This window comes from Aulostomus chinensis, chromosome 7, assembly GCF_037954235.1.
Source record: "Aulostomus chinensis isolate RoL2024-O1b breed Wild chromosome 7, RoL_Achi_v1.0, whole genome shotgun sequence".
In the NCBI taxonomy this organism is placed as follows: domain Eukaryota; kingdom Metazoa; phylum Chordata; class Actinopteri; order Syngnathiformes; family Aulostomidae; genus Aulostomus; species Aulostomus chinensis.
Window position 1 is genome coordinate 930,218 of NC_141326.1, and position 14,317 is coordinate 944,534.

At 45.6% G+C, this 14,317-nt stretch overlaps 1 protein-coding gene across 2 annotated transcripts; it reads left to right on the forward strand.

Annotated features, from left to right (window-relative positions):
* Positions 1–816: 816 nt before the first annotated feature.
* Positions 817–11,935, forward strand: fbxo31 (F-box protein 31). Of its 2 annotated transcripts, XM_086208033.1 has the most exons (10): positions 817–1,335; positions 4,077–4,148; positions 4,353–4,439; positions 4,781–4,857; positions 4,952–5,119; positions 5,228–5,302; positions 5,392–5,501; positions 6,760–6,913; positions 9,218–9,591; positions 10,349–11,935. In XM_086208033.1, the coding sequence occupies exons 1-10, from the start codon at positions 906–908 to the stop codon at positions 10,569–10,571; spliced, it is 1,770 nt and encodes a 589-aa protein (XP_086064159.1). In that variant the 5' UTR covers positions 817–905; the 3' UTR covers positions 10,572–11,935. The 2 variants fall into 2 exon arrangements, with proteins under 2 accessions (XP_086064159.1, XP_086064158.1); XM_086208032.1 differs by lacking the exon at positions 4,353–4,439 and having other exon boundaries at positions 819–1,335.
* Positions 11,936–14,317: the final 2,382 nt, after the last annotated feature.

Below are 14,317 nucleotides of genomic sequence, written 5' to 3' on the forward strand. Positions count from 1 at the left end.
TGGGCCATGTACAGGATCTTGGTGCCCGACCTCCACTCTAAGACACCCGGGGTCCTGGACACTCTCAAGAGCCATCTTTCCTCCAGGTGGGACACCTGTTAGCACTGGTATGTATGGCTGTTAGCACTTGAGGATGCTCTTCTCACTGTACATCTCAAGTAGAAGGGTGAGGGTTGTCTTCTACGTTGTCTTGGAAACACACTAACAAGTTTGATATCTGTAAAATGACGAGTTGTACTGCTCTTATACTTACCCTCTCTAAGTTCTGTTTTAGTCATAAGGCTAAGAGGCTAAATGACTTCAAAGAAAAAATCAGATCAAAGTAAGACAGTCAGAGATTAAAGACAGAATCGTGAAATCAAAGTTAGAACTGCAAGACCAAACCACACACATACAGACAATGCACACATGTATATATATATATATATATATATATATATGTGTGTGTGTGTGTGTGTGTATATGTAAATACCAACACAGATATGTATTTATGTTTTTACATATATGCACACACACATATATACATGTATGTGTGTATTTGTCTGTATGCATACATACATGTATATATGCATACATACATGTATATATGTGTGTATTTAGGTGTGCATACATTTGTGTATAATAATTGTCCTCTATTATCATATTTTGATAATGTTTTTCAACTCCTTTTGATGTTTTGTCTCCAGTTTAAACAAAATCTTGAAAAACTAACATGGGCGATTATTTTTAAGACGGAATCTCGTACAAGCAAAGGTCTTCTGCGTGTTGAACAGGAGGTGACGTCACGGACGCTCCGCCCGCCTCTTACGGTGTACTGCGCATGCTCAGCGGAGAGGAGGAGGTCCGCCACACTGCAGCGAGTCGCTGGTCGCGGTGATGTAATGTTGCCCGTGTTGTGACTCCGGATGGCTGTATGTGCCAGGCTCTGCGGAGTGGGGCAGTCGCGGAGGTGCCGGAGGCGACCGCGGCAGAACCAGCAGGAGCGGGGCAGCGACTCCGACATTGACGAGGAGGAGGAGGAGCGGATCGTGGGCCAGAGGCGAGGCGACGCCACGGGCCCGAGCTCGGGCCCGGGGAGCCGCGTCGCCTCTGCAGGGCCGAGTTGTGTAACGTTGTACGGCAGCGGTCTCGTCAGTGGCGGCGGCGGGAGCTTCACGGACCCCCCCGGCGCGGGACCTCCACACCCGCAGTTGCTCTCAGACCTGCCGCCGGAGCTCTTGGTGGAAATCTTCTCCCTGCTGCCCGGGACGGCGCTCCCGAGCGTCGCCCTCGTCTGCAAGAAATTCAGGCAAATCCTGAGCACGGAGACCATCTGGAGGAGGCGCTGCGCGGCCGGTAAGTCCCGCCGAGGGAGCCCCCCCCCCCCCCCCCCCTCCAGCCCGCGGCTCCGGTTCCTCCAATAGCTCTTCCAGCGATGTTGACGGTAAACAGAAAGGAAATGACGGGACGTGGAGGATTGACGGAGCCTTCGGGCTGCTGCGTGAGCAGGCCCGCCGCCGGTCACGGGCATGTCGGTCTGCCGAGGGTCTTTTCGGTACCAGACATTAGAGGTCAGCCGCTAGCAGGAGCGTCCAGCACCGCAACATCCGGTGAGAGGCGCTGACATTGGGAACTGCAGCTGAGCTGATCGACACGATGACAGTGGCGGACCTGCGGTTTCACGCCGGGGGGGGGGGGGGGGGGCTTCACTTTGAAACCGTGCCAGAAAACCAGCCAGTCATCAGCGGGGCCATGTTGAGGAACACCTGAGTTCCTGAGTTCCAGGTGACCAGTGGCCTCTTCCGGCTGCTGTGATCAAAGGGGGGGTTCACAGGAAGATGGAACCTCTTCACATCGACAGTAGTTTGTCAAAACAGGGCTCGGGTCAGTCATATATCAGGGTAGCCAGCCCCACCCGTCTGGCTCCGCCCCTAGTGTGACGATTGGCTGAGTCAACCCTTTTCATGGTATATATATATATATATATATATATATGTATATATATATACGTATGTGTATATATATACGTATGTGTATATATACGTACGTATATATGTGTATATATATACGTATGTGTATATATACGTACGTATATATGTGTATATATATACATATGTATATATGTGTATATATATATACACGTACGTATATATATGTGTATATATATACGTACGTATATATATGTGTATATATATACGTACGTATATATATGTGTATATATATACGTACGTATATATATGTGTATATATATACGTACGTATATATATGTGTGTATATATACGTACGTATATATATGTGTGTATATATACGTACGTATTTATGTGTGTATATATACGTACGTATATATGTGTGTATATATACGTACGTATGTATATGTGTGTATATATACGTACGTATGTATATGTGTGTATATATACGTACGTATGTATATGTGTGTATATATACGTACGTATGTATATGTGTGTATATATACGTACGTATGTATATGTGTGTATATATACGTACGTATATATGTGTGTATATATACGTACGTATGTATATGTGTGTATATATACGTACGTATGTATATGTGTGTATATATACGTACGTATGTATATGTGTGTATATATACGTACGTATATATGTGTGTGTATATACGTACGTATATATGTGTGTGTATATACGTACGTATATATATGTGTGTGTATATACGTACGTATATATATGTGTGTGTATATACGTACGTATATATATGTGTGTGTATATACGTACGTATATATATGTGTGTGTATATACGTACGTATATATATGTGTGTGTATATACGTACGTATATATATGTGTGTGTATATACGTACGTATATATATGTGTGTGTATATACGTACGTATATATATGTGTGTGTATATACGTACGTATATATGTGTGTATATACGTACGTATATGTGTGTGTATATACGTACGTATATGTGTGTGTATATACGTACGTATATGTGTGTGTATATACGTACGTATATGTGTGTGTATATACGTACGTATATGTGTGTATATATACACGTACGTATATGTGTGTATATATACGTACGTATATGTGTGTATATATACGTACGTATATATGTGTATATATATACGTACGTATATGTGTATATATATACGTACGTATATGTGTATATATATACGTACGTATATGTGTGTATATATACGTACGTATATGTGTGTATATATACGTACGTATATGTGTGTATATATACGTACGTATATGTGTGTATATATACGTACGTATATGTGTGTATATATACGTACGTATATGTGTGTATATATACGTACGTATATGTGTGTATATATACGTACGTATATGTATACACGTGTGTGTATATATACACGTGTGTGTATATACACACGTATGTACGTGTGTATATATATACATATACATGTGTATATGTATGTATGTATGTATAATCACGGTCGTCTACCCCCCAGGCTTCAGCGGTGTTGAAGAGAACTTCTTTGCGTAGTTGAGATCCTCTCTGGTCGCTGCTCACCTGCCGCTCTGCATCTGGTGAGCAGCGACCGGCGTGTCCGATACGGCAGCTCTACCAGAAGCAGGACTGCTTTTCCAAACACACAGAACTCAATGAGAAGAAAACATGACACAATCAGAGAACTGCTGGTGAAATAATGATTTAAAAGAAAAATGTGAGGAATGTTATCAAGAAAGTTCCACAGCGGCGTATCAGAAGGTGAGCTGACAAGAAGCTGGAAGCAAAGAATACCTGTGCGGTGGAAAGAAGAAGATGTAAAGTAACAGCCTGTAAAATAAAGGTTAATGCTTAATGCCAGCGACATCGGAGACTCCTGTGTTGGAGGGGGGAGGAATGCATGTGAGAGATTTGTTCTTTGAAAGTTAGCAGGTCCCAAACTAACAGTCGTGAATGAGGTCTGATGAGGTCACGGCTCCTGACTGTGATGTCACTGTTATGCAAATATGCCGTCTGGCCTTGGCAGCTGTTTGAGTATCTTCATCTCACAACCGTGCACAGAATGAACTGCACCAATCGTCTCAAAACAGAAAAGTGGTCTTGGTCATCCTCTCATTTTCCCGATGTGTGTCCTCTCTGCAGAGTTTGGGATGAGCAAGGATCTGAGGAAGATGGAAGTGGAAGGAGTGTCCAGCCAGGACCTGTATGTGAAACGTGAGTGCGGCGGTCCGATGGACGGGGCAGGATGATTTGTTGAAGTAATTTGTGGGTCTGGTTGCATGGATGTTTGTTGTGGAGAACTTTGATACTGGAGCAGAGATGGGATGGGTGGGGGCACCTGTGGGATCTGGTCCTTGAGGCTCCCTGCTGGATTGATCAGAGCCCTTTCCGGGCTGTGCCTGTGTTGTACCTGTCCAGGTGTCAACCCTTGGGTGAAGTCTGGGCGCTTTATGAAGCTCCTTCTGGACTATGAGCACATGGACTGTAGTGACATGTGTACACACTGTATGTACATGCACAGCCACAGCATGGGGGGGCTGTCATTGATGGAATGCAAACAGTTGCAGCAGTGTTTTGCATCCTGAAGGATAAACGTGTGACCAGTTCTCCTCCGCACTGCTTGCTTTCGTATTAAGAGAGATAAGAGGCGTGTGTGTGTGCGTGTGTGTGTGTGGGTGTGAGTGTGTGTGTGAGAGAGTGTGTGAGGGTGTGTGTGTGTGTGAGAGAGAGTGTGTGTGCGCGCATATGACGTGTGTGGATCTCAGTAGCTCCTCTTGCCTTTCTAACAGCTCATATTCTAAAGCAGAGACTGATGAACATGGAGTGACGGTGATGTTGTGTTGCAGTGCTTCATCCATACAGACACATCTTGGGTCTCTGGCAGCCGGACATCGGCCCTTATGGTGGATTGCTCAATGTTGTGGTAAGCACAAAAATATGCTCTGCATTAATGAACCCCTCCAGAGAATCCATTTGGTTTTATGGCTTTTAAATTATTCAAAGTACTTCTCTCGCAGGTGGATGGGCTGTTCATCATTGGCTGGATGTATCTGCCACCACATGACCCTCGTGTCGAGGATCCCATGAGAAGACGGCCGCTCTTCCGTATTCACATGTGGGAGAGCAAAAAGGCCACAGTTGAGTGCATGTATGGACACAAGGGTCCTCACAAAGGAGACATACAGGTGAGGGCTTACACCTGTGCACCAGTACACAAACTCTACAGAGCTGTATGAGTTAGAGGTTTAGAAAAGTGGGTCACACTTTTGTTATTGCAATATTATTCATTTCAGGCTGTGAAGAAGGATGAATTCTCAACTAAATGTAACCAGACTGATTATCACCGCATGCCAGGAGGGAGACAGGAGGTTGGTCAAATCTGTTTCCGTCTGCAACTGGTGGAGGAGTTCAAACCTCAACGTCATCAGCGTGTTGTGTTCATGGTGTGTGTTTGCAGGAGTTCAGGACCTGGTTGGAGGAGGAGTGGGGCCGGACGCTGGAGGAAATCTTCCATGAGCACATGCAGGAGCTCATCCTGATGAAGTTCATTTATACGAGCCAATACGAGTATGCGTCACTTTCATAGTTGCACATGTGAGACTGTTCCAATCAAACAGACCCGATCTGAACAACTGATATTCTAAGTGCTTTGCAGATGTGTGACAAGCTGATAACAGGACGGCACAAACATTTTGAACTGAGACGCTCTGAAAGATGAATGTGATAACATTGAGTTATGAAAAATGGCTGTAAAACACTCAAGGGTGACGTCCAACAAAGGCTTTTGTCCTGCACTGTGGAACAAATGCAAGCAAGAGAGACAACTAGGCTGTTGAAGACTAATGAAAAAGAGGGAGATTTTTTTAATATGAATAGAATTAACAGGTAACCCATTCCAGGTTCCCCAAACAGGCATCAGTGAGGGAGAACGTGTAAAGCTGTCGTGGCCCTTCTGTTGATCCTTGAGGAACCCCACAGGTTATTTTACAATTTTTAGAGAAATGATAATCAAAGGCTTTGATGTTTTTTGTTTTGTTTTTGCCAACAAATTTTTGAGGATTAGACCAGCACAGAGACCAGTCCCTGATCTGGTACCAGTAGGAGGTCACTGGTACCTTTGACTAGTTCCGTTTCTGTGCTAGGATGAACCTGGAACCTGACTGAATCCTCCAATCAGCTGTTGCTGTGGAGAAGTCCCAGAGCTGTTTAGCAACTGCTTTCTCCAGAACCTTGGAGAGAAAAGGAAGATGTGATGTTGGTCTGTAGTTGGTAGAACTTCTGGATCCAGGCTTGTTTTTGAGGAGGGTTTAATTCCTGCTACTTTAAAGGACTGAGGGACAGAACCAGATACCAGCGCCACATTGATCATATCTAAGAGGGACGGGCTAACGAGGGGAGAGAGTCTTGGAGCAGCTTAGTTGGGATGGGGTCTAGGAGACAGGTGGAGGTTTAGAGGAGGACATTATTGAACTGAGCTCATGAAGGCTGATGGGAGAAAAACTATCCAAGTGTGTGTCTGGTCCTCCAGCTGCCTCTAAGGTTCTGGGTTCTAGGGGCCATGTTGTCAGCTGATGGCAGCAGGAGAAGAAGTTTCTCTCTAATCAGGAGAATTTTGTCATTGAAGAAGTCCATGAACTCTTTGCTGCCCAGGGAAACAGGACTACTTGGTTCAGTAGAGCTGTGGCTCTCTGTCAGTCTGGCTCCAGGACTGAAGAGGAACCTGGGTTGTTCTTGTTCTTATTCAACAATGTCTCATTCATTTAGTTCTGACAGTCTTAGGTGGTTGTTGATATAAAATTGTGGCTCTTGTGCTTTCCTTCGACAGTAACTGCTTGACATACCGGAGGATCTACCTGCCTCCTGCAAAGCCCTCTGACCTGATGCAGCCAGGCCTCTTCAAAGGCACCTATGGCACTCATGGTTTGGAGATTGTCATGCTCAGTTTTCATAGAACTTCAGCAAGAGCCACCAAGCTCACAGTAAGTCTGAACTGTTTTCACTCTTGACTGATGTTTGCTTAGTGACCCTTCACATCCAGCTATAACATCTTAGGAACTGCTCAGGGTTTAGTTTTGGTCATGCGGGACTGCTTCCTCAAAAACTGAATGCAACAGTGTTCATCTGGAGGGTAGAAATAAAGGTGGCTGAAACAGGCAAACCCAAGACTTTGGAGTGGGAGGCTACAGTTCAAGTCCTCTTTGCAGCTTCGTGTCCAGTTTAGCTCCAGTGAGTCACATGAAAAAGATGCTTCTATACTTTGCATTGCAAGTTTGCTGTTTGTTTGTTTTTCAAGTGAATTTCTATTCCAATGTCATGGCAACAGAAGTGCATTGAATAAATGCGCATCCCTCAAATTCAAAGCTAAACAAGGTCACATGATGCTCCTTAAGCTCATCGCCTCCAGGTGAATCTCTCAGTATGAGCACGTTTCCACAGGCTCACTTCAGCTCGGGTCGGTACGGCTCGGTACAGGTGCGTTCCCACGAGCACTGGTACCACATCAGTGTGGGTGGACTCACCAGCCGAGAGTTCCCCGGCGTAATTTGTGTGCCATAACAACAACAATGGAGGTCGTGGAAGCGGCGTGACGCCTGCTGCTCGTCAGGGGTTTTTTCTTCAACTAAACGTGAGGGAGGACAGACAGGCGAGGCTTCACGTGGTGAAACAGAACCCCCAAGAAAAGAATAAGAGACTTCACCGAGCCATGACCAGGATTCCACCGAGGCCAGGATGATAGGAAGTAGACGATGTGACGGGTAAGTTACCCAATCAGAGCCCCGCTATGTGGTTACGTCACATTTTAGTCCCTGCTCGGCTCGCTTGGAACCCCAGCAGAGCAGGGACCACAATGGTAACGGTTAGTACCGTGTTGGGGCCGGTGGAAACTGGGCCAAACCAACCCGACCCCACCCAAGCTGAAGTGAGCCGGTGGAAACAAGCCTTTAGTAGCCTGTATCCTGGGAGGAGACACACTGAGACTGCAGCTGTTTGACTGTGAAAACATCGAGTGGTTCTTCTAAACTTTCTAAACACGAAGGGACCAAACAAGCATACCCAGACCTGTTGGGGGTAGTTTTGTATTTTTGAACGCATGCTCTAAACTCACAAAGAAGAATAGAAGGTGCCTAGACACTGTGCTGCAGTTGGACAGTGTGATATGAGTCTGCATGTTTATAAGGACAGTGGAACAGAAGGTGTGGGTCCAGTCGCAGGAGTTCCGGGAGCAGAAGGTGATCAGGTCATTTCCATCATGATCCATCACAGAAGTTAAAAAGCCCTGACAGAAGTATTCACCTGTGATTTGAAGCCGCGTGGAGGACAAACTCAGACCATGTCCACACACAAAGTCATCGCGTGCTTGTGGAACCCCCGCCCCCTCTGCTCTGATCACATGATGTTTGTTTAAAATGTTTGGTGTGACAGCCGACTGGCCCAAATCAAAAATGGGAATTGTCTCCCCTGAAGCAAGTCCACCCAGCTGGAGGAGGGAGAGGACCACAGACGGAGTGTCTGTGTTGGACAAGTAGGACGTGATCCCTGTTTAACTGCCTTGATTGGAGTTGGTGAATGATCCTTGTTAGGCTTGCTGGAGCAAAGTTAATGAATTGATTGTAGTGACTGATATTCATGTGAGCACTGGCACACAAAGCTAACCCAGATTACAATTTCTTCAAAAGACAGATCATAAATGATCCTCACTGTCGTCCTGCCTCTCCAGTCACTTATTCAGCTTTGCTAAAACTCTCCTTCACACATCAGATCAGTCGGTGCAGATGCCATTGTGCATCTGTTTGGGGGAATCGTTGTACCAACACGCTCACGTGGGATTTATTGAACCAGTCTTACCTCACCGATCACAGCATACGAATGACCAATGGCTGATAAATGTGGCTTCTGAAAACCGCCATCATTTTAATGTCCATCCCAGTATATTTTGGCTTTGGAAGCCCCGCCCCTTGATTACACAGCGGGGACAAACATAATCCAGCCGAGTTGCAGAGCAGCCGATGAGGGAGGAGACGACTCCTCCCTCCTGATACCGCTTGGTCCATCATGGTGACCTGCTGACTCCTCCAGGTCACACTGAGGTGAAGATATGCAAGAGTTTTGATCGTAGCCTCCGCTCACACCCACACTGATGATCCGGAGACGTGTGTGGGATGACCGTCCGCCTATTTCCTGTCGTATGTTTGTTTGGTAGTTTAGGACCATCGTCTGCATGAAATGGATTTGACCTCGAAGACGGGCCTCGTCACATAGGTGCTGCTAATCTGTCTGTGCAGGGAGACCCCAACGTTCCTGCGGGCCAACTCACCTTAGATGTCGACCTGAGCCGGCCTGTTGTCCTCCCAGACTTGGAATGCCAGTGCAACATCGAGGAGCTGTCGCGGCTGGTCCAGGGGGTTCATGAAGAAGTTCAGAGGGAGGCGCGAGAACAGGCCAAAGACACTCCTGCCACAGTGAGAGGCCCCACAGAGGGGGCTTGTGGTGGTGCCAGTGCAGCAGTAGGGGTGGAGGAGAACCACGGTGCCTGTTCAGACAGCTGCCAGCCGGGCCCCAACAGCAGCACCACCAGCCCTCCTGAAGCCCAGCCCTTCATTCTGCCCCTGGGAGTCATGGCTCGCAATGAGGTGTACCCCCGCACCTGCAGGAAATGGTGAGTAAGGACATGTCAAATACACGTTTTAAATCCCGTGAAGAGGAGGAACCCAGTGACCGGGTTGTGATTCGTCCTGAGCTCTGACCAGTTGCTGTGATGGAAGTTCAAACCCAACCAACCAGAACTGTGTAGTTCGCTCATGACTGCTTGTTGTTATGTGTGTTAAACTCTGTATAAGCAAGTGGTGTGAGGTCATGTTGACCTTGTGCACCTACAGCGGTAGCTTTGGGATGCATTCTGTTTCGGGTGTCCTGTCCACCAGGTCCATTCTGGTGGATGTGATGTTTTTTGGTAAACGCCGGGGATGAAGGGATTTAGCTGGCTGAGGTCGCTGTGACGGCACAAAACCTGTTTTCAACTCAAGGGTTCACACGCTACTTCTGTCTAAAATTTGGCTCCAGTATCTCATAGCATGAAAGGAGCAGGAACAAAGCTGCTTGTAGCGGAGTGGGTTCTCCTCATCTGTACAGGGACTACTCTCTGGGAACATCATTTATAGTTGTGCATACTTGAAGCTTCTTTTGATAAATGGATGGTAGATGATAGTTGGGTTTTTAGGGAAAAAACTGGCACATCATTTTTGTAGCACTGCTTTTAAATCATCGACTCATGGGGCGGAAGTCGTTCATCCTGATGTGTTCATTAGTAAGGTAACATACAGTGGCCAATCATGGGCTGCTTATTACAGCCAACACCTGGTGAAATTTCTATCCACAAAATGCTGATTGATGTATTTGATGTTCCTCCATTTCAGCTTCTATGGGACTGGCCTGATCGCTGGCCACGGCTTCACCAGTCCCAAGCGCACCCCGGGGCTCTTTGTGCTGTTTGATGAGGACCGTTTTGGTTTCATCTGGCTGGAGTTGAAGTCTTTCAGCCTATACAGCCGCCTGACGGACCGCCTAGCCCACGCTCATGCCCCAAACATGGAGCGATTTGAGGCCATGCTGCGCAACATGCAGTCCTGGACATCCTGATGAACCAAGCTTTAAGCCTCCTCTCACAGTAGAATACAGAATAACATCCATTATTCAAAATCCGCCTCTGTCCACCCCTGACAACAGCACTCTCAGTAACTCATGACCTTCGTCATTAGTTGTTAGCTTCTATCTATTCACGTTTTAGGTTTTATTGTCTAATAAAGGCCGTTTAAGCAGCCTGACCTCGCACACTTCCACTCCCAACTCACTCTGCCCCCCCCCCCCCCCCCCCCACTGCAGTTTGACCTTCAACCTCCAGGGCAGCATGATAACAGGTCACATGAAAAGCTTTTATTTATTTATTTATTCCCTCCAGGAGAAAAGGAATGATATTTCGTACCACTTAATATGGATCAAACTGTTTGTGCCTCTGACTCTAAACCATGTCTGTACTTGGTGGTGTGTGAAGAAGACAGCCATGTCTGAAGTGTTGTACTACATCCTCTTATACTGGTTTAGGTGCCCACTTTATTGAACTGCATGCTGCATTTTTGTTTTTTTTATCAAATTTTAGAAAACAACATTATTAATGTTATCATTATCATTGTTACTATGAAGCGGCTGCCTTGTTTTTCAGTTTATTGCTTTACAGGCTAGATTTTTAAAAAGATCTCAGCTGTATTTCTTTGTGCCATAAGTCAGTGAAAAACAATCCCACTCCACGCAGTCCATTTACAACAGGGCAGTTTCCCAACCACTGACAAGAATTAGCTGTCTTATCAGAAGCTGATGTTTCGCTCTTTGAACGTAAGAGATAACTTTAATCTACGCCCGGTGTTATATTATGTAAGTGGGAAAGCTGTATTACAAAATAATGGCATCAGCAGTCCAGGCTCTTCAGTATTTATTATTAGAACCATCCCCCTAGAACCGTCCCAGACTATAAAATGATCCATCCTGAAAAAAAGCAGACTGTCCTGAATGAAGTCTCGTTCTGCGACAGAATCATTCGTTTTAATCGTTCAAAGTGACCTCTAAGATAAATGAAATGTACGAATGAGGAGATAAACTGACGAGATAAGATTAGCGATGAGGGGTAAATCAATCACGCCACAGTCAAGGACTCTAGAGAGAGCATGTTGGCAGCCTTGGAAATCATCCATGTAAAACAGTGTGTGATTACTAGATGTCATTATTGAGGTACAGTTACGTTCATGATTTAGCCTTTAGCATAGCCATACTAACCTGAAAACCTCTTATTTGGAATCAGGATGAAGTTTGAGAGACAGAACCAGCGTGGCGGTGCAGCTAGCAGAGAGCTCGGTGTCGTCGATGTGCTGTCAATGTCCTGGATTCACGCCACAGTGTTCGCAGTCATCGAGTTGCTTTATTATGTGATAAAATGGCTGAACGGCGTGAGAGTTTGCTGCCCTGCTGCTTTACATTCTGCTGCAAATAGAGCTGTACTAGGAAGTGTCTGAGAGCACAGCCCTCCTCCAATTTGATGTCCATGTAATATTTGATGATAAATTAACGAGAATATGTGCTTATGAAATTTAATCATGGCCTGTATGATTGACATATCTCTGTGTAAGTGTTTAAATACTGCATTCTAAATGAGAGCAGCAGCAGTGTGGTCATTGACCGGCGACCGGTCCCATCATTGAGATGAACATGAGAGGCAGGACTCCAGCTCGTTCTTAAGATAATACAAGACGAAAGTAGGACACCAGAGGAAAGACGTCTGCCAAAGCAATATGACATCATCAGACAAGACCCCAGTATTGGATCAATCCCACATTGACAACTCCTCAACCAACCAAGTTCTGTAGTCCAACGCATTGTCATCGAGATCCGTCTACAACGTGTTGTGTTGCCTGCTAACAGAGAGATAAAAGCAACCACACGGCCTCTTTCATGGGTTTCCGCCATGACGAGATCCAGGAGAAGTTAGATGGACAGAAATGTCAGGCAAGTGGCAAGGCACCGCAGACATCAGAGTAGTTTGATCAGCCCGTCTGAGTCGGCAGGCCCTCCAGCTGCAGTCAGAAGTTGCCATCGGGATGCTAACTGCTTCGTCTCTACTGAAAGAGACCTTTAAGACCATGACTGCTGTCACCTCGGTGTTTGTAATTGCAGGAGTCGTTATACTCAAACTACTGATTTATAATCAATGATTGAAAAAAACAAGCCAAGAAACCTGCTTTCTAATACTTAAAGCCCTGTTCCATGAATTCGTGGTCTTGAACTTACCACCTTACTGGAATGGATCGGACCCATTTAATGCAATGGGACATACATGAGTCTATTACATCTGTGATTGACAGACTGGCACCAATGTTTGAGTTGTCAAGGAGGTCTAATAGGTGCATGCAGACATTTTTGTTGTTGGCAAGTGTTCTTATTTTTCTTTTGTCCCAAATTCTTCCTAAGTAATGATTTACATCTCCCTGCACCCTATTGTTGTCGGCCCCAGGACAATGTGACGTCCATCAACTCGACCCTCGACAATTGCTATTTAGGCTAGATTTCAAAATTATACAATTTTCGTGCTTTGTTCGTCCTGAACTATCTCTTACCTTTAAGATGCATCGCACTTACTTGATTTCCAGTTTTCCATTTATCTCAAACTTATGGCCAGGGACCTGTACTACACAGCAGGTTCAGCATGTAGAAGGTAGCTTCAGGCTGCATGGGTTGACAAACCAGAGAACCATTATGAGAGCTGAGCAGTAACACAGCGGTCATCAATCAACCTTTAGCACCAGTGCGAGGTGACCAGTCACAGACACGGAGAGGTCGCGAGACGAACTGCAATGATTCATAGATATGAAGAAGAAATCTTTTAACCAGGCTATTAGTAATGCAGCTGCTGCGCACAAAACAAAATGGCAATCAGCAACAATTAACCACCAGTTAGAATGTGTAAATTGACTGATTTTCAGTATCACAGTTCCATCATTAAAGCATGAGTAGATCTGACTACTATCACTGTTTATGCTGTGTATTGAATGGGTGGTGCTGCTTATGGCCTACATTGGCATCAGTCCATCAGCTCCAGCTGGACCATAACCCTTCTATTTGCCTGTTGAGGAAGCAGTGTGACTGGGAGAGCCCAGCTGATGGGTCTCGCTGGCTACGTACAGCCTCGCTGATCAGCTAATATCAATTGTTCCCTCGATCACAGGTGCTTATTAGCGCTTCTATGATCGAGGGAAAGACCACAGGGTTTTTTTTCAGTCAAACTCCTGTGAGACCCCCCCACAATCCACACGCACACATGAAATTGTCTACGAGACCTGCCTGGTCAGTGGTGGTGCTTTTATATATGCGAACTTGTGTCTTACCATCTACACAAAATCCTGCTTTGACCCTGAAGTTACCTTTCCAACCCACTGCACCTGCTTCATAGTACAGGCCCCAGTCCTGCTAAATGAAAAGAATCAACACCACTCAAACTGCATCTCAAGTATGTCCAGTAGGAGTCTGTATGTGTCATCGCAGCCTGATGGGGAGGCCCAGGAGCTTTCCTACTCTTAAGTGCACTTTTCTGGGCAGTACAGTGATTCATTCAAAACCACTGGTCAGCACTTTTCTATCAGACTGCAGCTTTACTGACATTCGCAAAAAAAAAAAGCTACCAAAAAAAGTCTGTTAAAGCATCATCAGTCGAATTCTGTCACTTCCCTTGAGTTCCTCCAACTTCCTAGAACTTTTTAAATTTGTTTTTTTACCTTATTGTATTCACAAGTCCTCAGTACTCAGCTATTTGAATGGGTTGCCTTTGAAAATTCGCTTTGTAC